The sequence below is a fragment of the Mirounga angustirostris genome, unplaced genomic scaffold (genome assembly GCF_029215605.1).
Source record: "Mirounga angustirostris isolate CCGP_5_RB_7025 unplaced genomic scaffold, mMirAng1.0.hap1 SCAF_1, whole genome shotgun sequence".
Lineage (NCBI taxonomy): Eukaryota > Metazoa > Chordata > Mammalia > Carnivora > Phocidae > Mirounga > Mirounga angustirostris.
The window spans coordinates 3,133,121-3,156,829 of NW_026991709.1; the positions used below are offsets into that span (position 1 = coordinate 3,133,121).

The 23,709-nt window shown below is 51.2% G+C and overlaps 1 protein-coding gene across 4 annotated transcripts; it reads left to right on the forward strand.

The window, feature by feature from the left end:
• The first annotated feature begins 917 nt into the window (after positions 1 to 917).
• U2AF1 (U2 small nuclear RNA auxiliary factor 1) lies at positions 918 to 14,600 on the forward strand. Of its 4 annotated transcripts, XM_064578282.1 has the most exons (9): positions 962 to 1,076; positions 4,508 to 4,595; positions 7,512 to 7,578; positions 8,418 to 8,484; positions 12,111 to 12,160; positions 12,320 to 12,418; positions 13,215 to 13,348; positions 13,426 to 13,518; positions 14,311 to 14,600. In XM_064578282.1, exons 5-9 carry the CDS (start codon positions 12,131 to 12,133, stop codon positions 14,459 to 14,461), a joined length of 507 nt encoding a protein of 168 aa, XP_064434352.1. In that variant the 5' UTR covers positions 962 to 1,076; positions 4,508 to 4,595; positions 7,512 to 7,578; positions 8,418 to 8,484; positions 12,111 to 12,130; the 3' UTR covers positions 14,462 to 14,600. The 4 variants fall into 4 exon arrangements, with proteins under 4 accessions (XP_045758349.1, XP_045758348.1, XP_064434352.1 ...); XM_045902393.3 differs by lacking the exon at positions 8,418 to 8,484 and having other exon boundaries at positions 918 to 1,076; XM_045902392.3 differs by lacking the exon at positions 7,512 to 7,578 and having other exon boundaries at positions 919 to 1,076.
• The last annotated feature ends 9,109 nt before the right edge of the window (positions 14,601 to 23,709 follow it).

Here is a 23,709-nt window from a genome sequence, read left to right on the forward strand (position 1 = left end):
CCCACACAGTGGAGCTCCCAGCAGCTGCCAAAGCACTGAGGCCGATCCCCACGTATTCCTACGTGAGCGATCTCCAGGATGGATGATTACGAGAAAAAAGGCAAGGTGGAGAAAAGGGCGGATAAGGAAGGAGGAAGCGCAAACGTATACATGTATCTTCTTACAATACAGAAGACTAAACTAAAAACACTGGAAATGTCTGGCTCCGGGGAAAGGACCCAGCGTCCCCTGAGGTCTGAGGCCTGGTGCTCGCGGGCAGTGAGGATGCGCCCCTCTCCTCGAGTTCCGGGGCGCTGCATCCTTCCGCGGTCTCCAGGACTTCTGTGCGCTCTCGCCCCGCACCCGACCGCACTCCCACCGCCCGCCGCCCGGGGCCCTGCGCAGCCCGGTGCTGGGGCCCCCTGGGCGCGGGGCCCCTGCGCACCAGCACGGCTTTCCCGGGGCCGAGCCCAGCCCGGCGCTCCTCCCGGCCTGGGGCGGGCCTGGGGCGGGCCTGGGGCGGCCGGCTCCATCCCCGCCGAGGGGGCGAGAGAGGAGGGGTCTCCTCCGAGGAGACGGTGCGGCCAGGGAGGGTGCCCGCACTTCCTGGCTCCGCGGAACCCGCCCAGGCGACAGGCCCGCCCGGACCCTGCCCGCGGCCTTCTTCTCCCCGACCGCCGCCCGCACGCTCGGCTTCCCGGGGCCCGGGAGGCGGGAGGAGCGTGAGGTCCGGGCCGCGGGCCTCCGCCCGGCTGGTAACACCCGCAGCGGAGAGCGCGGGCTCCCGGCCCCGGGGGGCGCGGGGCTGGCCGCGCGGAGAGCGCGGGTGCCAGCAGGGGGCGCCGGCGGGCGGCGCGCGGGCTCCCAGGCCGAGGGGGCGGTGCCGCCCGCGCGCGGCCAGCCCCGCCCGCGCGCAGGCAACGCCTCGTCCGATTGGGCAGCGCCTCCACGCCGTCGGGGCGGGGCGAGCGTCGTCGCGTCCGGGTGACGTCTCCCGCGGGCGTCGGGCAGGGTCGGCGGCGTCGGCAGCAGTGGCGGCGGCGGCGGTGGGAAATGGCGGAGTATTTGGCCTCCATTTTCGGCACCGAGAAAGACAAGTGAGTGAGAGCCGCCCGCCGGGGCTCCGGGCCGGGGGGGCGGGCGGGCGCGCGTGGGCGGGCGGCGGCGCGCAGGCGGCGGCGGGAGGCCCGGGCGGGCGGGGGAGGGGCGCGGCGGCCCTTCCGGCCTCGGGAGCCGCGCGCCGCCGCCTCGTGGGCGCTCGGGCGGGCGGGCGGGCGGCGGGCTTCCGCTCACCGAGGAGGCCGTCCCGTCTGTTGGCGGCCCGAGCCCGCGTCTCCGGCCCCGAGCCGTCTCGACTTGTGCCGAAGTTGTCCGCGTTAACCCCTTCCCCCTGCTCCAGCCTTAAGTGTCGCGTCGGGCAAGTGGTCCAAGGCTCGCCCGTGTTAAGTCGTTCGGTGACTCGGGGCGCCGGTGGTCAACGAGCCTCTCGGCGGTTGCGGCGCCCGTCGGGCGGGCGGTGAGGACGTGGGACGTGAAGAAAGTGATGAACTCGGTTCTCGTAAAAGACGTAACCTGATCTTAACGTACTCGGAGGTGTAATTCCGATATAGAGAAAAGCGTGCCCCCCCCCCCGAGGTCGCCTGCCTTCCCTACCTAGTGGTTAGATCAGAAGCAAAAGATTTAACTGATTTTGATTGCCACCGTAGGACGTTTTAATTCCCAGTGCGTTGACGGAAGTTTAAAAGGAATGTCCTCATTGAGGAACATAATTCTTACTTTGAAAACTTAGAGACTAAGCTCCGGGTTAATCTACTTTTCGGATAGTTACCGTGTTGGGGTTCTTCTGGGCTCTACGAGGCTTACGTTAGTATGTTCTTCATGATAAGGCCCTGGGTTTGTCACAGATAATGTTTTAATACCACTGTTTCAAACACTGTGGGTTTTTTATTTATTATTTCTTAAAGATTTTATTTTTTTTATTTTTATTTTTTTTAAAGATTTTATTTATTTATTTGAGAGAGAGAATGAGAGAGAGCACTTGAGAGGGGGGAGGGTCAGAGGGAGAAGCAGACCCCCCGCCGAGCAGGGAGCCCGATGCGGGACTCGATCCCGGGACTCCAGGATCATGACCTGAGCCGAAGGCAGTCGCTTAACCAGCTGAGCCACCCAGGCGCCCTTAAAGATTTTATTTTTAAGTGATCTCTACACCCAGCGTGGGGCTGGAACTCAGAACCCTGAGACCAAGGGCACTGCTCTGTGGCCTGAGCCCGCAAGGCGCCCCCACCCTTTACATTGTTTCTGTTTTCCAGGATGCAGTCTGTCTTGTAAAACCTTGTTGTTTGGAAGAGGGGGTTCTGTTTTTTAGTAGCAAAACCACAAGACGCAATCATCAGTCACAGTCACTCCAGAAACATTGTTGTCAACCTAAGTCAGTCTCTGCTGACTTAAAGATGAACAAAATTTGGATTGTGATCTCGAGGAACTGGAGGGGAGGAGGTGCTTGTCCCGGAAAGCATAATTAAAGTAAAACGCACCAAAGCTTGTTAAGTGCCGTGGAAGAGGCTGGCAGGAGGCCCCCGGGGAACTTACCTGTAAATACCATCCTAAATGAATGGCCAGCTCTGCTGGGAAAAGAGCCTTCTCTGAGCGTGGACTTAAGAAGATGCATCATTAATTTCATTCTTGAGCTTGTCATAGTGCCGTGACTTCTAGTCCGTGGATTTTTCTTCCCTGCTCTTGTAAAAAGCTCCTTTGGGTGGTGCTTTTGCTGTACTCAGCAACACTTTTAGTTTAGAAGTTTATTCCAGTAACCTTTTTTATATTCCTGATGTAAGTAACCACATTTCAGCCTGTTAGAGCTGTCGTATAGTAAAAGGCATGGCTTTAATCTGGGAAACGAGATTACTCATAGTCTCATTTTAGGGGGACTTGTGGGGTTTTAAGTTCCAGGAGACAGTATCAACTCCTAAAAAACGAAGGTGATGATTCCTGCTAACTTTTTTTTTTTCAAGCTAGAAGTAAAACGTAGGTGTGTACCAATTAAAAAGATTTAGATAGTCCTACATTTGAAGTTATGGACGTTTGCTAAATCCAAGCAAAGGTTAGTTCTCTAATTTCTTCTCTGTGATATTGGGTCACACTTTTTTATTTTCTCTCTTTTATTTCAGTAGTTTAATAAGTGGATCACTAAAAGTTTATTACTAGGAAAGTTTGACTGATATACTAATCTCTAATTGAGCATTATGAAATGAAAGCCATCTCTGGAAGTACAGGAACAAAGATTGTTTTAATTATAGAGAATAGCTGGGTATTGTTCAGGTGGGGGTGTTGCCCATTCTGAGGTATTCTTAAAATAAGCTCTTCGTTTTCAGGTGACTTTCTGAAGATGTAAGTTATATATTCCACTTAAATTACGTAAAGTAAAACTTAATACGATGAGTTTGCAAATATATATAGTAATCGTTTTCCTCCCCTGATAAATTCAGACTTCCCTGTGTTTATTGCTACCTAATAATAAATCAGTGGCTAATTGATATTTGTGAACCATCAGATTTTGTTGAGGCTAACTGGATCAGCTGTCTGAACATGGGGCACTTGCTAAAAAATTGAATCTACAGGGTAACCCTCCCGCCTCTGCAAGTCTAACTTTGAATGGGGCCCATCCAGTAAGATTTCATAATTCATCACAGGTCTGAGCCACCTGACGTTGCTGTCACGATGGCTGGATTGCTAGTTTTGATATCATCTGGATCATCCCAGTATTTGAACACTAGTAAGGGAGGAGGCCTTTGCGGTATAGATAGAAGGTGGCCTTATGTAGGAACAGGCGGATGAATTCCCCAATAGCTTGTCTTTGGTGTATTGAAACCAGGAGACTGTTACTTCAGACCTGTGTTTGGAAATTTCCGGTTGGTCTGGCATCACGAATGAGAGAATATGGACTTCGTTAGATAATGATTGCATTTAACGAGCGCTATGTATGAAGCGCACACGCTGTCTCTGATTCTTGGAACAAAGCCACCTTGGCATTTTCCTCATTTTACAGATGGCTCCTGGGACCAGGAGAGGTGGGGTGACTTGCCCAAGCCCAGGTGGCTAGTAGCAGAGTCAGGATCTTAACCCTCACCGTGCTGTATTGGTGTCCTCAAGAGAGAATTTCATCATAGAACACTAGAGAACTGATACGTTTTTAAATTAAATTTAGTTTTAAACTAAATATTCAATTTAAGAGAAAACAATAGAGCAGAGCAAGTAGCTGAGAGTGGAGTGGATACGGATGAGGGGTCCTGGGATGGGGTTCGAGCACCTGTCATTGAAAGAGTAGCGTGTTCGTCAGGAGGCAAATTAAAGCGAAGTCTTCCTGAAATGCTGCCGGGAAAGGGAAAGGTACCTGCTACCCCAGAAACCCGTATGCCTGTGTTTGCCTGAAGCAAAGGAAAAGCAGTTTGGTAGCATGTATCGTGGTGTTGACGTATGTGCATGTGTCCGTCTTCCCAGCAAAGTAATCCGCTCTTATTTTCCCTTACAGAGTCAACTGTTCATTTTATTTCAAAATTGGAGCATGTCGTCATGGAGACAGATGCTCTCGGTTGCACAATAAACCGACCTTTAGCCAGGTTTGTTTGTTTTTCCTTTCTTTTTTCTGTTTTCATGTAAATTATCAAAACTTCATGTACTTTACAGAGGCAGTTAATAATTTCCATGTATTACGTAGGACATTTTTTTCTCTAGTGGGTCTATTCTCCATTTGTGTTCGTGAGTGTGTTCTTCTGTTTAAATGAGAATGAGGCAGGTGAGCCACTCCAGGGGGCGGTCTCTGAGACAGGTCCCTCCTCTCACCGTTTGGGAAGCTTTTTACAAAGACGTGCTCAGTGTTTGCGTGTTGGCTCTGCCTGGTCTCTGCCGCCTTGCCACCCCTTGTGCCCCTCCATAGACGGGTCCGGCGGGGGCGGCTGCTTCGGCACGAACTTAGCTGCTTTTGCAGGCACCAGTAGAAGCCGAGGCCGGCGGGCTTTGTGCTCTTTGCCCTCCAGGCAGCCGAGACCAACCGAGCCGCCCACAGGAGGTGCTCTTGCCATTCTCAGCAGGGCTAGCTTGCCACACGCTTAGGGCTTCTCCAGCAGTCCTGGGTGCGCCCCCTCTTTCAGAACCCCACGCGAGGGGAGAGCAATGACATCATGTCATAGAAACATGAAAAATGGCACTTAACTTTAGAAGATGGGCATTTTACCTTCAGTTATTTGTAGCCGGTCTATTTGGTCAGTTGAGAGATGCTGCCTGTTAGCTTGAGTTTAGGTCTGCTGTGAGTTCAGATCAATCAGAAACTGGTTTTGTTCGTTAATCGAAGAACAGGCAAGAGTTTGCACCCTACAAGTGATCACTGATGAGTTAAAGGGAGAAAGCACCTGTCATAGGGACAGAAAACTTCCGCCCATGTTTATCTGAATGTTTGGAATTTGAAAAACTATAGTCTTTCCAGACTGAGGACTTTTGAGCTCCTTTCAACTTACGGCGAAGTCTGAGTGAGCATCCCCTGAACCATTGGGTAACTATGGTGTGTAGCCCCTGGAAGCTGCCGGACTCTGCCTTTGAGCTCACATTGTTCTGTTCACATCTTTTAAACTTCTGACAGAACAGATATTTACGTTTTCCTGTGAGTATTTAGGAAAATGAGCCAATTGCTATAAGAGAGAGACATTTGTATTTTCTAATTTAAGCCCATAGAAAACCTTCAGTGTAATGTGTTTTTAGAAGGAGGGTGATGGCTTCCTTTCCCCCATTATTCTACTGATAACGGCGTGGTTGGTATAACAAGAATCTAAACCTACGAATATGTCTCTTTGAATTTCAGAATATCGGAGATCTTGCTTTAAACTTTGTTTATTGCAACTTTTTCTAAGTGCTTTGATTTATGAACTAAATCTCCCCAACTAAGCCGGTGGTCAGAGATTGGGCAGTAACCAAATGTCATTAGTGTCCACTGAGTTTTTTTATTTGGGGGGGTTACTTAGAGATGTGCCAAGTGTTGGGCTGAGAGGGAAATGATCCTGTCAGGAAAGTTTTCTTTAAGTTATCCAGAGACACTTGGTTTATTTTCTATCTGAATCACTAATTGCCTCAGAATGTTAATGTGAAGTTAATTTGAGTACTGTGGGTCAAAAAGAGATAGTGATTCCATTAATGTTTGGTGGGGTCCGTTGTATGTGTTTACCTGAGCATCTCGTTCTGATTGGCTTGGTTGGTTGGTTGGTTTCAGGCAATCCTGACCTCCCCCGATTGTAATAGAACTGCATTGCCCCATTTGAGTGAAGTTTCCTTCACTAAACAGCCACTGCCAGATGACCTGAGTGAGACCTAAAATGAATTTCTTGTTGAATAATTAGGCTCAGTATAGCTCTATATCAGAGTTGTTACACATGCTGGTGATTCCAGTTGAAAACGGAGTCAAGTCAACTTTGGGAAATAGCCGAGGCTTAGATAAGGTGACCCGGGACAGTACTTGATGGCCCGGGGAAGATGCCACACCCTGCAAGAAGGGTCTGCGTGTGTGTGCGTGCGTGTGTGTGTGTGCGTGCGTGGTCTGGCTGTTGGATGTTCCTCCCCTGGGGTTTCCCCACAGCAGACCTTTGGGGAGTACCCACACAACTTCTTTCTGGAAGTGTAGCTAGAAATAGAATGACTGCTTTTGTAAAACCACTCACCAAACTGCTTTGGACCTATGTTGTTGAGACTGAACATTTATTTTTCTAAATCATGCAGTTTATTCATTCAGCTTGTAAAGTTCAGTGTGGGTTTCTTTTTAAGCTTCTTGCAGTGATGTGGACATTAAGATTCATGTAATATATTAGCCTACTAACTTAAACATGGTTTGTTTTTTCAGACAACTTGATTTTAAGAAGAACGGTACAATGTAAGGTTTCAAGTCTGCCTGATCCAGTTTAAAGGACAAGGGCTAAAAGGATTTTTTTCCCTTAAAAGAAGGATCGGAAAAGAACAGATGTTTAAGCTATTGTATTATGTAAACAGAGGTCCCCCCAAGCAAACAGGAATGTGTATAGATACGTGTCCGTGACAGTCAGGACACCCATTTGGTGCGCCTGTTTCCTGTGAGACCAGACAGCTTGATGGACTGCATACAGTTGACTGACACATTTGGTTTTAAAAAATATAATTTTGTGTGGGGAATATGATTATCATGTGAATTTTTCGACATCTTAGCATCTGCTAGCTTGAAGTATAAGAAAACGTTAGTGTGATTTATTTTTCACTAAAACACTTGAATGACGTGGGACCACTGAGAATAACGGCTACAGTTTCTTCTTGGTTGCTGGCTGACTTGACCGAAGTCACTGCTCACACTCTGTTTTCATAATATGATGGTTTGGGTGTGCTCTTCAGAGGACAAGTGTCTGACTTGTGGGAAACAAACAAGCAAGCGTTGAGCCATTTGCAAACAAGTTGTCTCTTTGCAATTGTCTAATACATGCACAGCAGCCAGTAGAATTCCCCTTTTTATTTTTTTTTCCCCGCAGACCATCTTGATTCAAAACATCTATCGTAATCCCCAAAACAGTGCACAGACGGCTGACGGCTCACACTGTAAGTCCCACAGTTGGAGAAATTTTTTTAAAACAATGGTGTTAAAGAGCCCACTCTTAATTGAGACAAATAATGTTGGCTTCTGAGCTGCTGACATAGAGCTGTTGCAAACAGGACAAGGTGCTGGGAAGCCTTGGTACCTACAGCAAGAACCTGGTACTTGGCCACGTTCAGGAGGCTGTCGTCGGCAAGGGCGCTGGGGAGGCCTCTTCCCTGGGTTGACGTTTGTTGACGAGAGGGAGGGGGTCTGTCCAGGTGACACCTGACAGCTGCCAGCCAATCACTGGTCTTTCCGGTGCCTGAACCCCTGGCCTTTATTAAGTTCTTTCTGTAAAGTTACAACTCTTAGGAATATTTAGGAATCAATAAGGTAAGTTGCCCAATAAGTGTGGGTTTTATTTCACCATTACAGTTTTTCCTCTAGGAAGTGGAGATTTCATGATATGTAATTATTGTATTTCTCTGCTCCTGTGGTTTTTGTCGTCAGTTGATGCGGGCACTTTCTCAGCTCATGACGCGTTCTGTAATACGGAAGACCATTTTGGTAGTAACCTGCCAAGTTGCTTGCATTCTGACCTGGATTGGAACTTGGCAGTGGGAAATCTTTGCGTCCCGTGAACAGAAATACAATATCAGCATATCATGGGATCTCTGTGACGTTGCAGTGTTAGGGCACTCCAAGACAGCGACCAGCTAAGAGAAAACATCTCTGCTTCGGAGGAAAATAACTTGCTCTTTTTTCAGCACTGAGTCTTGACTGACGTGATCGCCACAGGAAACCGGTTAAGTGTTTAAATTTAATTTTCCATAATATAAAGTTGTTGCGTTTTGTATTTCAGACCATTGCCCTCTTGAACATTTACCGTAACCCTCAAAACTCTTCCCAGTCTGCTGACGGTTTGCGCTGTAAGTTCATACAAGTTCCTTCCCTGGTTCCCTGGGCTTGCGTGTCAGAGCTCAGTGTCCGCTCCACCTGGTCTGCCGCTGTAGGGTCAAGGACGGCCTTTCACTAGACGTGCCCAGAGCTTTTGTCCCACTGACCCCATGGAAGCCTCTGAGGTTGGAACTCCTGCCCACTTAAGAAGTGAAAAATGGCCGGAAAGGATACCCTCCCTGTACCGTAGTTTGGAGCTGCTGCTCTTCCTTTACCTTGACCGTCATCCTAGGGGAGAGTATACTTGGAATTAAATGTGCAGTTACATCCTTCCCCTCTTAAGAGCAACAGTATTTGAAAGTTTCTCTCACGTTAAGAAACGAATTGTTCTGAAGTTATTTTTGAGATTTTATTTTTTTATTAGGCTTTTTCTTAAGCTCCATTCTGGAGCTTAGGCTTTAATTGTGAGAGCATTGTTCCGAGGGCGTTTCCCAAATGAGGGTGCTCCGAGTTGCATGGACTCCCCGGAGTTTTCCTCAACGCCAGCCCTATGCCGACTCAGTCCTTGATCAGAGTCCTTTGTGCAGCTGTCTGCAGCTGCAGGAGCTAGCTTACTACGTGTGGGGAAGAGAAGGTGTGTTTGGCAGGGAAACGGGGCTAAACTGGGCATTTAGTAGATATGGCCCGTTTCTTCCTGTTTGGGGAAGTAATTTAAGTTACAAACGTTGTGTTTCCTGAGGGGTAGTTTTTCGAGAACAGGATCCATGTTAGTGTCACTGGAAATTTCAGAAAGCTAAAATTTCAATTTTATGGCTCTGGAGCCATGGAATCCGTTTCTTCATCTGGATAAATTGCAGCGAACATCCTGGACTCCTGTTAAAATCAAGGGGTCCAAACCGAACCGCTTCATTCACCAGTTTGTTTTGAAGCTGCAAAAATTCGTAGAAGGTGCTGTCCACAGATGCCCCCGGACAGCCACAGATCGAAGTCCAACACACCCTTGGCCCACAGCCCCTCAGCTTACAGGGCGATCTACACTGAGTGGAATGGTCCCAGCATTCCACTTGCCCACTTGGGCTGGCCCCAGACAGGGGGTGCCTCCCAGTTGTGCACGTGTGAGTGCACGGGTCTGTGGGGGAGGGGCTTGTAAGGTTTTCCTGCCGAGACACTGTGTTTCTCCACGCTGATCCTGACCGGGTAGCGGATCATTTGTGTCCCTGAGTCTGATGGTAACAGGATTTACTTGGTAGCCCTGGTTTTAAAATACTTGGTTTTGCTTTGTTTTCTTAAAGAAACAAGATCAATAGGTGGAGGGAAATGCTTATATATGGACTTATTAAATAATTTTTGTAACAACCCTGCCCTGGGGTAAAACGAATGAGAGGTTGATGATTGAGTAACAACAATTAATCATTCTTTGCCCTGATCGTTTACCTGGGGACTGCGGATGCTTCGTTGACAAAACAATGTTGGATTAGTTTTCTTCGTGTCTTTACCTGCGATTCACAGTGCTCTTGTTGTGCGTATGCTACAGAATAAAAGTTTAGCTGTACCAAATATTCTGATTATGGGGTCCAGATTCGACACATTAAATGAAATTCCGATTTTTCAATTTAGGAAGAAACCCATTTAAGCTGATGAACCTGCAACAGACGCTTCGAGTAAATTTCAACCAGTCGGGTTCATCAGTTCCCCTAAATTTACAACTTTTTAACATACCCTTTCATCTATAGAATTATGAATCCCAGTTTAAGAATGTTTCTGTGAGAAAACTGGGTATTTTCAGGTGGTGGTCTGTAAAATCTATTGAGTCATGTAGATGACTTTGCAGTTACCGGTTTCTTAATCCCTCATCTCTGTTCTGCCCGAGTCATTTGGTTGACTGAAAATTTTTAAGCGGAGTATAGAAGGTAAAATAGGCCCACTATGGAGCATTTTCATATCTCACTTTACAGAAGTTTACTAAGATACCATACTGCTCTCCAGTGAGAGAATAGAATTATCATGAGTGCAACAGTATTTGAACCACCACCAGAGCCTGATTCTCAACACTACTAGCACTTTGAGCGTGCAGATATCTTTTGTCTTCGTTTTTTTCTGATGTGAGAAGGGAATGTAAACATTAAAATCTGCCTTTTGGAATAGGCTTCTCTTCTCCCGACTAGCTGTTCTGTTGTTTAGAGCCTGATTTCTACCCAGGGAAGGAGGTTTTGTTCACGACAGCTTTTAAATTGGACTGGGCCGTCAGGAGTAGTTGTTGCCTAATGCATTCAAGAGGTTTCGGGTTCTAAAGCAAGCTGGATTCCTGGAAATTCAAAAACAACTAAAATGCAGGAATCGGGGCGCCTGGGTGGCTCAGTCGTTAGGCGTCTGCCTTCGGCTCAGGTCATGATCCCAGGGCCCTGCGATCGAGCCCCACATAGGGCTCCCTGCTCAGTAGGAAGCCTGCTTCTCCCTCTCCCACTCCCCCTGCTTGTGCTCCCTCTCTCACTGTGTCTCTCTCTCTGAAATAAAATCTTAAAAAAAATTAAAATAAAATGCAGGAATCCCCCCTTCCCCCTCCCATGCATTAGAAAGTAAATTTAAACCCTTCTCAGAATCCAAAGATTAAAGTTCCTGTCCATGAAGAGAAGGTTTTCCAGAGAGCGAGGAAACTGCTCCGGGGCGGCCCAGTGGGTAGACCCGAGTGCCTCGGCTCCAGCACCCTCAGTGGGGTGCGCCAGGTGAGGCCAGGAGTGCGGTCATGGAAGGGGGCACCTGAGCATGAAGCTGGCCCGGCCTTAAAGCCACTCGGCCTTGTAGGCTCCTGGATCCAGCTGTGTGGAACACTGGCTTCTTGACTCGCCAGCTTTGTGATTTCTCAGATGTAGGTTAAGAGAACTCTAGAATTTGAAAGGTGACATTTAGTAGAGAGAATGATAATGAGGAGAGAATGTGAACTTGAAAAAGTCTATCCACACAGTGGATGTGATTTCACTTAGTGCATGTGAATTACGAAGAATAAACTTGATGGAAATAGTTCCGGAATATAAAATAAGAATGCTTTCTTCAGCAAAGCATTGTAACTTTCCCTTTATTCAGGGGCATTCGAAGTACTGTAATTGAACTTGGTAATTATCGTACTGAGTCTTCATTTATGGTCATTTGGGTTTTAATCGCATCAGAAAGAATTTTATAATAGCATTGTGTGGCTGCTAATCTGTAAAAGAAATTAGTCAGGAACATTAGCTCTTAATCACTTACCCTGATTTCAACTTCTTTTATTTTAGCGTAATAAAGAGGAAAAAAAATCAGTGTGATTCTTTGGCCTCTATTTTAAATCGTGAAAGGAAGAAAATTTTCATTTAAAAAATTTCTTGAGGGTAATTTTTTTCCTTACACTTTCTGAAAACATGGCCCTTTGATGCTGATTAAAACTTGTTGTGATTTTAATAGCCAGAATTGAGACTGTCATAAGGGGCATTTAAAAACCCCACCACACTTTAAAATTTTAACAATTGGCTGTCCCGCAGTATCTTCAGTGCTCCAGTAGAATGCAGCTCTGTTGTGTTTCCTCTCTAGATAATCTAATGTGTGTTACTGTAGCAGTTTGAGTTAAACGCAGCGTTCTCTTGGTTAAGGTTCCCTCTCTAACCAGCAAGATTTCTGTTGTTTACAGGCGCTGTGAGTGACGTCGAGATGCAGGAACACTATGACGAATTTTTTGAGGTGAGATACTGTTGGAAAGTGATAGACCTCTTTGCCTTTTCTGTTTGGAAGGCATTAAATTTTTTTCCTCATTAATAGATACCCTTAAATAGGAGTTATATTCAGTTACTCCTATATCTTTAATGTATCGTGAGCCTTAAACCCTTGTCCTCCCCGCAGGAGGTTTTTACAGAAATGGAGGAGAAGTACGGTGAAGTTGAGGAGATGAATGTCTGCGATAACCTTGGAGACCACCTAGTCGGGAACGTGTACGTCAAGGTGAGGAGAGTGTGACAGGTGGGGGGTTGTGTCTCCTGACTGATGCGGCTGCCGAGTGAAGACCCCGGGCCTCCGGATTTTAGCTGTGAACTTGGAAGTTCTGAGCGCTCACTACTAGCCGTGGATTTTCATGTGCTCAGGCGTTTGCTGGCTGGAGCCCGGATGTGGCAGCGGCCTGGGGGTGCGGGAGGGAGGGACACCACGGTCACCGGCTGCTCCTCCCTGTCGGGATCTCCGCAGCTGTTGCTGATGGGCTGTCTAGACACAGGAGAAGTTGGTTTATTTATTTATTTTTTAAAGATTTTATTTATTTGAGAGCGAGAGAATGAGAGAGAGAAAGCACATGAGAGGGGGGAGGGTCAGAGGGAGAAGCAGACTCCCCGCCGAGCAGGGAGCCCGATGCGGGACTCGATCCCGGGACTCCAGGATCATGACCTGAGCCGAAGGCAGTCGCTTAACCGACTGAGCCACCCAGGCGCCCCAGGAGAAGTTGGTTTATATGTGTGGTTTCTCCTTCCCATTTTTTTAAACCTCTGTGGCCTACACAAATCATCGCATTTGCTCTTTTAACCGTATGAATTTGAAAGTCAAGGTCATGTGTATCTGGTATGATTTGGGGCCATCACAAAATTAAGTGACCTGATGGCAAATAAAGGATGGTCTGTTTTTTAATGTGCCGTGCAACATCACTCGGCTTTATTTTACCCCGTGAATACGTAACTTGTATTTGGACCGGTAACGGGAGGTCCTTCTGGGGAGAGCGCGGGCCGCAGGCATCTCCGCTTCACCTTTGCAGTTCCGCCGTGAGGAAGACGCGGAAAAGGCCGTGATCGACCTGAACAACCGCTGGTTTAACGGGCAGCCCATCCACGCGGAGCTCTCCCCGGTGACCGACTTCCGAGAGGCGTGCTGCCGCCAGTACGAGATGGGGTAGGTGCCGGGGGGGGGGGGGCGCGGGGGGCCGGGCGGGGGGCGGCGCGCCACATGTGGGCTCTGCTTCCCCGCAGGGAGTGCACACGAGGCGGCTTCTGCAACTTCATGCACCTGAAGCCCATTTCCAGAGAGCTGCGGCGGGAGCTGTACGGACGTCGGCGCAAGAAGTGAGTCCTTCCGCGGCCTCGCTGCCGTGCCCCTGCTCGAGGAGAGCGTGGCCTCGCTGTGAGGGTCACTGTTGGGGGTGCAGGGCGTATTTTGGGGCACGAAGCATACTTTTCAAAGACTACCCCACGCACACGTCCTGCGAGCCCTCAGTACCTGGGTGAGGGGACGGGGGCGGGAAGAGTGGGCTCGTGCGTGCGGGCCGTACTCCCTCAGACGGCGGGACTTCGCGTGCGGAGGGTTTCCTCTGGGGGTCCTGCTTTGGGGGGAGGGACCACGCGCAGAATCGGGCAGAGTCTGTGTGTCTGGGCCTGGTGTCGAGGGGCAGCCTGTGGGACCACGGAACAGAGGCCGAGCCTGGATGTCAGGAGAGGCCCCTTGCCCGCCTGGCTTGCGTTCTGACCCCGGGGGTTCTCACCCCTCTCCCCTCAGACGGGGACCAGGAGCTGCACACGTTGTTTGGTGATTGTTCCGTTGTCAACGAAGCTCGGGAGGGCAGGGGTGGGGGGGTGCGTCTGGGGCGCTGTGGTGGTTCCACAGTCCCCGATCCTGGGAGCTGGCGCCCTGGAAGCGCAGGCCTGGGGGGTGACCTGCCCCGCGATCCTGCCAAGCCCCTCTTTTTCCCTGACAAGAGCGCGTCCGTGGTGTGGGCGCGCAGTCCCCTGGGAGCGATTTCCCTGTATCCGTGCCGTCCCCCCGTCGGGGTACAGCGTTCAGAAGTGGGGGTCGTGGCGGGGCTTCGTGGCGGGCTCTGCTGTGGATGCCACAGCTTTGTTTCTTTTTCTTGGTTGCAGGCATAGATCGAGGTCCCGGTCCCGGGAGCGTCGCTCTCGGTCTAGAGACCGTGGCCGTGGCGGCGGCGGCGGCGGTGGCGGCGGCGGCGGCGGGGGACGGGAGCGCGACAGGAGGCGGTCGAGAGACCGAGAGAGATCTGGGCGATTCTGAGCCGTGCCGTTTTTACCGTATGTCTGCTAGACAGTGTTGTAGTTGATTGACCAAACCAGTTCATAACGGGAATTTTTTTTAAAAAACAACAAAAAAAAACAAAGATGGGTTTCTGAATAAAATTTGTAGTGATACAGTACTTTCGGTGCAGCTTATTTCTCGCGGAAGGAAGGTCCCTAACTCTCTCCCTTGCAGCTGTGCTCCTCATCCATCCCGAGGCGAGGATTAATACCCATCCGTGACTTGGGTGTAAACGAAGCTGTGGTTTCAAACTTAGGGTGTGAGGTCCAACCCCCGCACCCGCCATCCCCTAAGGGAAAATTCACCCAGGGGACGGTCAGGCTTATTACCAGTTCCCTACGTGCTAACTAGCAGTGCGGCATTTCCCCTCCGAGGCTCCTAGGGAGCATGGCACGGGGGGCCGGGGGGCTGTTGGGTCGGATGCCGCCTGCGGCCCACCCCTCTTACCCGCGAGCTTCCTTGTCTGCTCGCAGAGCCGCCGTGAAGCAGGAGTGCTGCCCAAAACCTGGCTGTGCCCAGAGCTGCAGGAGAGCCCCTGGTCCCATTTCTGTGTCGTCATTGCCGCTGGCTCGGCCCTGGACAGCTGCAGGGACGTCACACGGACTCCCTGCGGCGCAGGGCGGCGGCCCGTGTGCCGTGGGGTGCCGCTGACGGCTTCCCGCCTGCTCCAGGCCCGCGCACGCCCCGGCTGGGGGCGCCTTGTCCCCAGCAGAGACCACATCGCCTGGCACACCGCGGCGTGGCTCTCGGGGACGGCCCTGCGCCTTGGTGTGGGAGGAGGCACCCCCTGGCCCTGGACCACGCAGGGTATATGTGGGAGGAGATCCTACTTGACCAGGGTTGGGGTTTTTTTGGTTTTTTGTTTTTTCACGAACATCTGTTTTTACGTAATGAAAATCTTTTTTTTTTTTTTAAGATTTTTATTTATTTATTTGACAGAGAGACACAGCGAGAGCAGGAACACAAGCAGGGGGAGTGGGAGAGGGAGAAGCAGGCTTCCTGCGGAGCAGGGAGCCCGATGCGGGGCTCGATCCCAGGACCCTGGGATCAGGACCTGAGTCGAAGGCAGACGCTTAACAACTGAGCCACCCAGGCGCCCCTGTGTAATGAAGTTTTTAAAAAGTAATTCTAGGGCGCCTGGGTGGCTCAGTCGTTAAGCGTCTGCCTTTGGCTCAGGTCCTGGGATCGAGTCTCACATAGGGCTCCCTGCTCAGCAGAGAGCCTGCTTCTCCCTCTCCCTCTGCCTGCCACTTCCTGTTTGCTAGCGTGCGCGCGCTCTCAAAAATCTTAAAAAATAATAAAATAACTTTTTTACTTTTTTTTTTTAAAGATTTTATTTATTTGACAGAGACAGTGAGAGAGAGAACACAAGCAGGGGGAGTGGGAGAGGGAGAAGCAGGCTTCCCGCTGAGCAGGGAGCCCGATGCGGGGCTCGATCCCAGGACCCTGGGACCACGACCTGAGCCGAAGGCAGACGCTTAACCGACTGAGCCACCCAGGCGCCCCAATAAAATAATTTTTAAAAAGTGATTCTAATAATGGAACATGAGTTGTGTTGGTCTCGAAACAGAGTTCATATGATTGGTGACAGGCAGATGCTGGGGCATGAATTGGTGGCAGTGCTGAGTTGGTGAGCTAGGAAGTCTTATCTCCATCCTCCCAAGCGTCAGTACCAATACTTCAGTTTTTCTCCCCAAGTTTGGTCAAAGTTGAGATTGTTGGGTAATTTCCACCATATCTGAAGGGAGGGAATGTGGCAAACATTTTATTTTGTATTTCTTAAGATTAGAATCCCCTTTTCCTGTGAAAGTTCCTATTAAAGTGTACACGAAAGTCCCACCAAAAGTGCCTTTTTCTTTTTAAGATTTATTTAGAGCGAGCAGGGAGGAGGGGCAGAGGGAGAGAGAGGATCTCAAGCAGACTTCTGCCCAGCACGGCGCCAGACGCAGGGCTCGATCTCATGACCCTGAGATCACGACCTGAGCCGAAACCCACAGTCGGTCGCTTAACCGACAGCACCACCCAGGCGCCTCCAAAAGTGCCTTTAAACATCACCACTGACATTGATGGAAGAAAGACAAGCTTACAGAGTAAACCAGGAACCCCGCACCACCCCTCCCTCCGCACCCACGACGGGCCTGGGGTAGGAGGACAGAGGGTCCGGCCGCCGGCTCGGGCGCGCGGTGGGTGGGGAGCCGCCCAGCACAGAGGCACGGGCGGTCTACGGTGTGGCGGGCCGGCCTCCCACACCCCAGGCCCATGGAGATCTCCACGCAAAGGGAAAGAGCCACCCGAAATCTTTGCGATTTGTAATGAGCTCAGGCCCAGGGAATATCACTAAAAGGTTTCTTGTCCTGAATATCATATGCTGAAGTCTTCAGACCGAAACCAAATGGAGAGTGAGGACAGCCTGTGAGCTCCGCTCTTACGCCAGTTGACTGAGGCCTGTGCTTGGCTTGCTCTTGGGACACAGGGGGCCTAACACAGAAGCTGACAGTGTGCATGGGTATATAGTGGATAAAATCATTGTAACTGTCACACGGTGGCGGACAGGGTCACCTCTGCCTGCAAATCGGTGAAAATGCACTTCTTTCGAATGAGCTCCTCTTGGAGAAAGGTGGGTGATGTGATTGCAGCATCTAAACTGAGCGGTTAATTAACACTTTCTCACCATTCAGGATTCCTTGTTTCCCGAAGGGATAGAACTGCAGGTGAGTTCTAAAAAATAAAGCCTTGGCTCACAGCACAAACAGAATGGCATCCCACGTTCACTTCCGGAGCCTTTGTGATGGACGGTCAGGCTGTCACACGGGGCGTGCAGGGGTGACCCTGGTGGGGTGTCACGTGGGGCATCACTTTAGCTCGGCGCTTCCCAGCCGCAGGGGTCTTCCCAAAGAAACAAGATCAACATGAGAGTCTCAACTTCTGATTTGCTAGGTGGGACTGTTTAAATTGCTCCTGTCAAATTTCACTCTTGTTTCATGAAAGAACACTTTTTATGTATTTATTTTGAAGATTTTATTTATTTGACAGAGAGCACAAGCAGGGGGAGTGGCAGGCAGAGGGAGAAGCAGGCTTCCTGCTGAGCAGGGAGCCGAACACAGGACTCGATCCCAGGACCTGGGATCATGACCTGAGCCGAAGACAGACACTTAACCGACTGAGCGACCGGGGCAGCCAGCCCAGAAAGAGCTTTTTAAGTGTTCATTATGGACATTTGTAAACCTGCGGAGACGTCGAGACTGTCAGGAGGCCCCAGATGCTTTAAGTTTGTGCTCCTAACCTGCAGACTTTGCCACGACAGTCGCAGGAAAGCCAGCCCTCGGAGAGGCTCCGCCCTGCACAACTCCCGCCTTCTGTCTCGGATTTTCCTGTGTCCGGGGCTTGGCAGCCAGGGGCTCTGCCAGCACCATCCGTGTGGGTGTGTCAAAGTGAGCAAACGGGAATAAACGCCTCGTCGGCACTTAGGACGTTCAGCTGGCATTTCGGGGCGAGACAAGGGCTCGACCCTTGAGAAGTGGATGCTCGGACGGAAGAGGCGGGTCAGGGGACTTGCTCCGAGAAGTGTTCGGGGCAGACGAGTCCGTCCAGGGCCGTGTGGCTGAGACCCTAAAGGCTGAAGGCGGGGAGACAGACGGGGTCACCGAGGTCCAGTCCCAGTCCTTACCAGGCACGAGGATTCGGAGGAGCCTGAACACGGCCACAAGGAAGGGACTTCATTGGATCGGGCTCCGTCCCAGCTGATCCACACAACCTTTTGAGACTCGAGGAAACCGCGTTGGTTGCTGACCACACTGTCCCAGGCAGGCAGCCGGACAATGCAGCCAGGGCGTGTGGGCAACAAGAGGAAAGGCAGGGCGCCTGGGTGGCTCAGTCGTTAGGCGTCTGCCTTCGGCTCAGGTCATGATCCCAGAGTCCTGGGATCGAGTCCCACATCAGGCTCCCTGCTCGGCGGGAAGCCTGCTTCTCCCTCTCCCCCTGCTTGTGTTCCTGCTCTCGCTCTCTCTCTCTCTGTCAAATAAATAAATAAAAATCTTAAAAAAAAAAAAAAAAAACAAGAGGAAAGGCAGATCGCTGGAGGAGCAGACCGCCCGCCCGCCTCTCTTGGTCTGCCTGGCCGCCACCCCCCGTGGGGTTGCATCCCTCGGGCGGAGAGCAAGGCGGCCGCGACCCAGGAAGGACACCTCTTCCCCCGAAACGCCCAGTGTTTCATGCCCCATTGACCCAATTCAGTGCAACTTAATTTTCATGAGAAAATGAACAGCTTCCAGGCTCTTTCTACGAAATGAGTATGAAAACTGATAAAACCTCACAAAAATGGGAGAGACACGCCAACTGCAAGGGAGTTTCGGTTCTGAATATGGATATGAACCCCTGAAATAAACTACCGGCGGACAGCGTCTAGCAGCCCTTTAAAATAAATACGCCGCCGGGGCTGGCTGCCCAGTGGGTAGATCCTGCGACTGTGATCCCCAGGCCGTGGTGTCTGGGGGGAGCTGCGTGATGCATTCAGCGACGTACCGCGGACAAGTAGGAAGAGCTGAAGGAGCAGCAGGGCCACCAGCCCCGGCCAGGCCCTGCCCACCACAGAGCTCTCCTCGGGACCGCTCCGCGCCTGCGGTCGCCGTGTTCTTGCGATCCCCGTAAGCGTCATGAAGCGTTACAGTTTTACCAGCTTTCGAGTTTTCTAGAAGCGGCATCTTTATGTATCACTGGGCTTGCCCCTGCTAGGCTTCTTCGCGACATCCTGTATGTTTGCACACAGCTGCCTTTAAATTTGCAGCTTGAGGTCCGCCCACGGCGAGGAGCAGAGCCGTGCCGCCCACCTTACCAGCTGGAAGAACAGGAGGGCGCCTCCGGGCAGAGGGAACAGCGGTGGCCAACTCCCCGAGGCGAGGCGTGCACCAGGATCCCTGTGGGGGAAATGCACCCGACGCCCTGGCTCCCTTCCCAGTCCCCCACATGTGCACCGAGGGCCACTGCGCTTCCTTCGCTGGGGACCGACGGGCAGCAGGCAGCCCCCACTGGGATGGAGCGGTGCCCGCCTGCAGGCCCGGAGACCAAGGGGCCCCCTGCTGGCTCCGGGGCCCCGCTCAGAACTTCCTTCCGCACGCAGCTGCTCGGGACTGGGCTGGGGGTGGGGGCGCCGACGGGGGTCCTGGGGCACGAGCAGCATCTCGCACAGTGCGACCAAGGACAGCATGCCCGAAGGGAGTGGGGGACCTCTCCCAGGGCCGCGAGGGCTGGGGAAGGGCCCGGACGCTTTGTGTTGAGGTCGCGTCTCACTGCCACGTGGACAATAGACTGAGGCCGGAGGCGGGCAGCCGGCGCAGAAGCGGTGGCTGAGCGGCGGCGGGGGCGGCTCAGGTCGGGGGGCAGGGGGCAAGGCCGTGGAGTCCGGGGTAGGCCCCTGGGGGTTCAGTCCGCCTCCCCTGTGCATTCTCAGGCCGCTCACGCCTCCGTGGGAGGCACCTGTTGCTGTCTTTGCCCTTTGCTAACACATGGAGTACTCTGTCTTCTTCTGGTGTTTCTGGGAGTTGCTCACACATTGTCTGCGGACACATCCTCTGTCCACGTGCACTGCAGACGCTGGTCCTGGTCTGTGGCTCGCCTTTTCCCTCGCTCAGGGGTGTCTTTGGACGAACACGTGTCTTCTAACTCAGTTGGGTCCAACGTATCTGCCTTTTGTCTGCGGACAGGGTTTTCTGGCTCCTGTTTGAGAGATCTTTGCCCCCCACGTTCCCGCTGCTGCGTCTCACCTTTTTCCCGTTGGGTCTGTGGCTCCTAGCCAGTCACTTCGTGCGTGTGGTGAGAGATTCATTACGGCTCTGTGTGAACTTCCGGTTGCCCCAGCACTGTGCGTCGTAAAAACAACCACCTTCCCTGCTGAGGCGAGGGGTGCCTTTGCACACACGTGTGGATGGGTCCGTTTCTGGATTCTCTTCTGTCCGTGGTCTGTTTTGTGTCCTCGAGCCCAGCATGTATTTGGAATGAACGAGAGCCCATAGGCTTTGCCTCCAAGGGCGTTCGCCTTAGCAGATTTGGAGGGGAGGTGGGGCTCCATCAGCTCGATCCGATAAAGCCGCCTGGAGAGCCTGAATTTGGGTCTTACGGCCCAAAGAACAAAACACCACCTGCATCCATGGTGTGACCCGGGGACAGCTCACCTGAAGGACAGCCGGGGTCTGCAGAGCACGCACAGGAGTCCTGGATCAGTGTTGTGTCATGGGGGACGACAGACAAGTCAGGGTCAGCCTGGTCGCCCACTGATCAGACATCACCACTCTGCTCCTGGGACAGGGAGGGACGGTGAGCCCCGGGGCAGGAGTGTCCCCGTGGAAACGTAACACCGTCATCCCCACCCTCAGTGCCCCGCTCAGCCCGCTGGGGAGAGGCCGGCAGCCTGGAGTGGGCTGGGGAGGGGGCCCACCCCCGTCCAGGCTGCCCTCCCCCAGCCGCTGTCCGTCAGGGCTCCTCCTGGCTCCACAGACGGAGGCCTCGGCCCCGACAAGGTGTTGAAGACGGGAGACCACGCAGCTCACCCGTGGGGTTGCATCCCTCGGGCGGAGAGCAAGGCGCGACCCAGGAAGGACACCTCTTCCCCCGAAACGCCCAGTGTCTCATGCCCCATTGACCCAATTCAGTGCAACTTAATTTTCATAAGAAAATGAACAGCTTCCAGGCTCTTTCTATGAAATGAGTATGAAAACTGATAAAACCTCACAAAAATGGGAGAGACACGCCAACTGCAAGGGAGTTTCGGTTCTGAATATGGATATGAACCCCTGAAATAAACTACCGGCGGACATCTGCTCACCACTAGCCGTAGACATTGGGCAGGTCACTCCACCGCTCCATGCCTCATCTTCTCCTCTGTCAGGTGACGGTGAAGCAGTGTGTTTCTCCTCCAGTTGTGATGAGGATCCCATTTGTGGATTTAGGTAAAGTTCCTGAACAGTGCCTGGCATGTACGTAGTGGGTGCTCAGTAATGGTTAGTTATTAGGAGCAAGACCATCAGCAACAGAAGGTAGAAGGTGGGTGAAGGCCCAGAAGCGCAAGGAGAGGGATCACTAGGAACCCCACGAGGCCTGTTTTACAAAGTGTAGCACTCACAAGTAGTGTAAAAAGTTGTGAGTATAAAACTCACACGCTGAAACGTGACAAAACATTGTTGAAAGAAGTAAGGGAGACCTAAAGAAATAGCCATCCCATGTTCATGGACCAGAAGACTTACTCCCCACATCCAGAGGACTACCATATTTGGGAATACCTTTAATCAAGGAAGTGCAAGACTTGTACACTGAAAATTCAAAACATTGCTGAAAGAAATTAAAGAAGACCCAAATAAACGGAAAGCCAGCCTGTGTCCCCAGTTGGAATATTTCCCATTGTTAAGACGGCAGTACTCCCTAACGGCAGTCTGCAGATCCGACGTAATCCCTACCACAATCCTAACGGCCTTTCTGCAGAAATAGAAAAGCTGATCCTAAAATTCATGCAGAATTTTAAAGGGCGGTAAATAGCCAAGAAAATCTCAAAGAACAAAGTGGGAAGACTTGTAGTTCCTGATTTCCAAACTTACTACAAGTCAGAGTCATAGAAATGGTGTGGGCCTGGCATTACGGCAGACACAGAGACCAGCGGGCAAAACTGAGGGTCCAGAAAGAACCTTACTCCTCTGGTCAGCTGATTCTGACAAGGGCACCAAGACCAGTCGACGGGGAAAGAACAGTCTCTTCAACAAGTGGTGTTGGGACTGCTGCTTATCTATGTGCAAAGGAAGGAAGTTGAATTCTTACCTCACACCATAAATTTAATTCAAAATGGGTCAGAAATCTGAACATAAGAATTAAAATCATGAGGGGCGCCTGGGTGGCTCAGTCAGGTAAGCATCTGCCTTCGGCTCAGGTCATGATCCTGGGGTCCTGGGATTGAGTCCCGCATCGGGCTCCCTGCTCGGCGGGAAGCCTGCTTCTCCCTCTCCCGCTCCCCCTGCTGGTGTTCCCTCTCTCTCTCTCTCTGACAAATAAATAAATAAAATATTTTAAAAAATAAACAATAAATATTTTTAAAAATTAACATTATGAAACTCTTTGAAGACAACCTGGGGAAGATCTGAATGACTTGGGTTTGGCACTGGTTTCTTAGATATGATGTGAAAGCACAAACAACCAAAGGAAAAATATGTATAAATTAGGGCTTATCAAAAGTAATGAATCGATCCACTTTTGTGCATCAAAACACACCATCGAGAAAGTGAAAAGACACCCCACAGAATGGGAGAAAATATTTGCAAACCCTGACCCCTGACAAGGGTCCAGTACAGAATATGTAAAAGAACTGCTAACAACTCAACAACAGAAGACAAGCCAATTTAAAAGTGGGCAAAAGGGACACCTGGGTGGCTAGTTGGCTAAGCATCTGCCTTCAGCTCAGGTCATGATCCCAGGGTCCTGGGATCGAGTCCCGCATGGGGCTCCCTGCTCGGCAGGGAGCCTGCTTCTCCCCCTCCCAGTCCCCCTGCTTGTGTTCCCTCTCTCGCTGTGTCTTTCTCTGTCAAATAAATAAATAAAATCTTAAATAAAAAAATAAAACGTACAAATAAGTTATGGGGACAATAAATAGCATTTGTTTTTATTACTTAAAATAGATATTGTCAAAAAACAAAATAGATATCATCTGAGGTTCATGAATCAAGGAAGAGAAATACAGAATATTTATCCAAATTATGGAGATGAATACCATAAGAATAAAAAAACAATTGGCCGAAGAGATTGTCTCTGAGACCTGGGACTGGGGGTGGGCAGAGGTGAGAGGCTTCTCCGTCACCTGCGGGGCGGTCTCTCCCGCAGTCCTGTATCTAGAAGACCACCCCCCCCAATCTCCTTCCCCAGAATGGCTCACACCTTCTTCGGCGCCCCATCACCCGCCCCCTCCATGAGCTGCACACCCTTCTGTGGCCCTGAGGGACCCGGGTGCAGTGGCAGCAGACGCCCCCCCCCAGACACCCATTCTCTCCCAGTTCAGGAAGTCTGAGGTCAAGGCGGGGGCAGGGCTGGTTCCTCCGGAGGCCTGACTCCTGGGCGTGTGGATGCGCCTCCTCCCTCATTTCTGTCTCTCCTGCGGCTTAGGACACCAGTCAGACCGGGTACAGGTCCCCCACCCCCCAAAACCCGGTGTATGTTGACGACCTAAGCCCCAGTGGGAAGGTATTAGGAGGCTCGGT

Coding starts and splice junctions, on each gene's coding strand:
- U2AF1 (XM_045902393.3), top strand. CDS start 1,033: ATGGCGGAGTATTTGGCCTCCATTTTCGGCACCGAGAAAGACAA. Junction 4,596..7,511: donor ATAAACCGACCTTTAGCCAG/GTTTGTTTGTTT, acceptor TTTTCCCCGCAG/ACCATCTTGATTCAAAACAT. Junction 7,579..12,110: donor GACGGCTGACGGCTCACACT/GTAAGTCCCACA, acceptor TGTTGTTTACAG/GCGCTGTGAGTGACGTCGAG.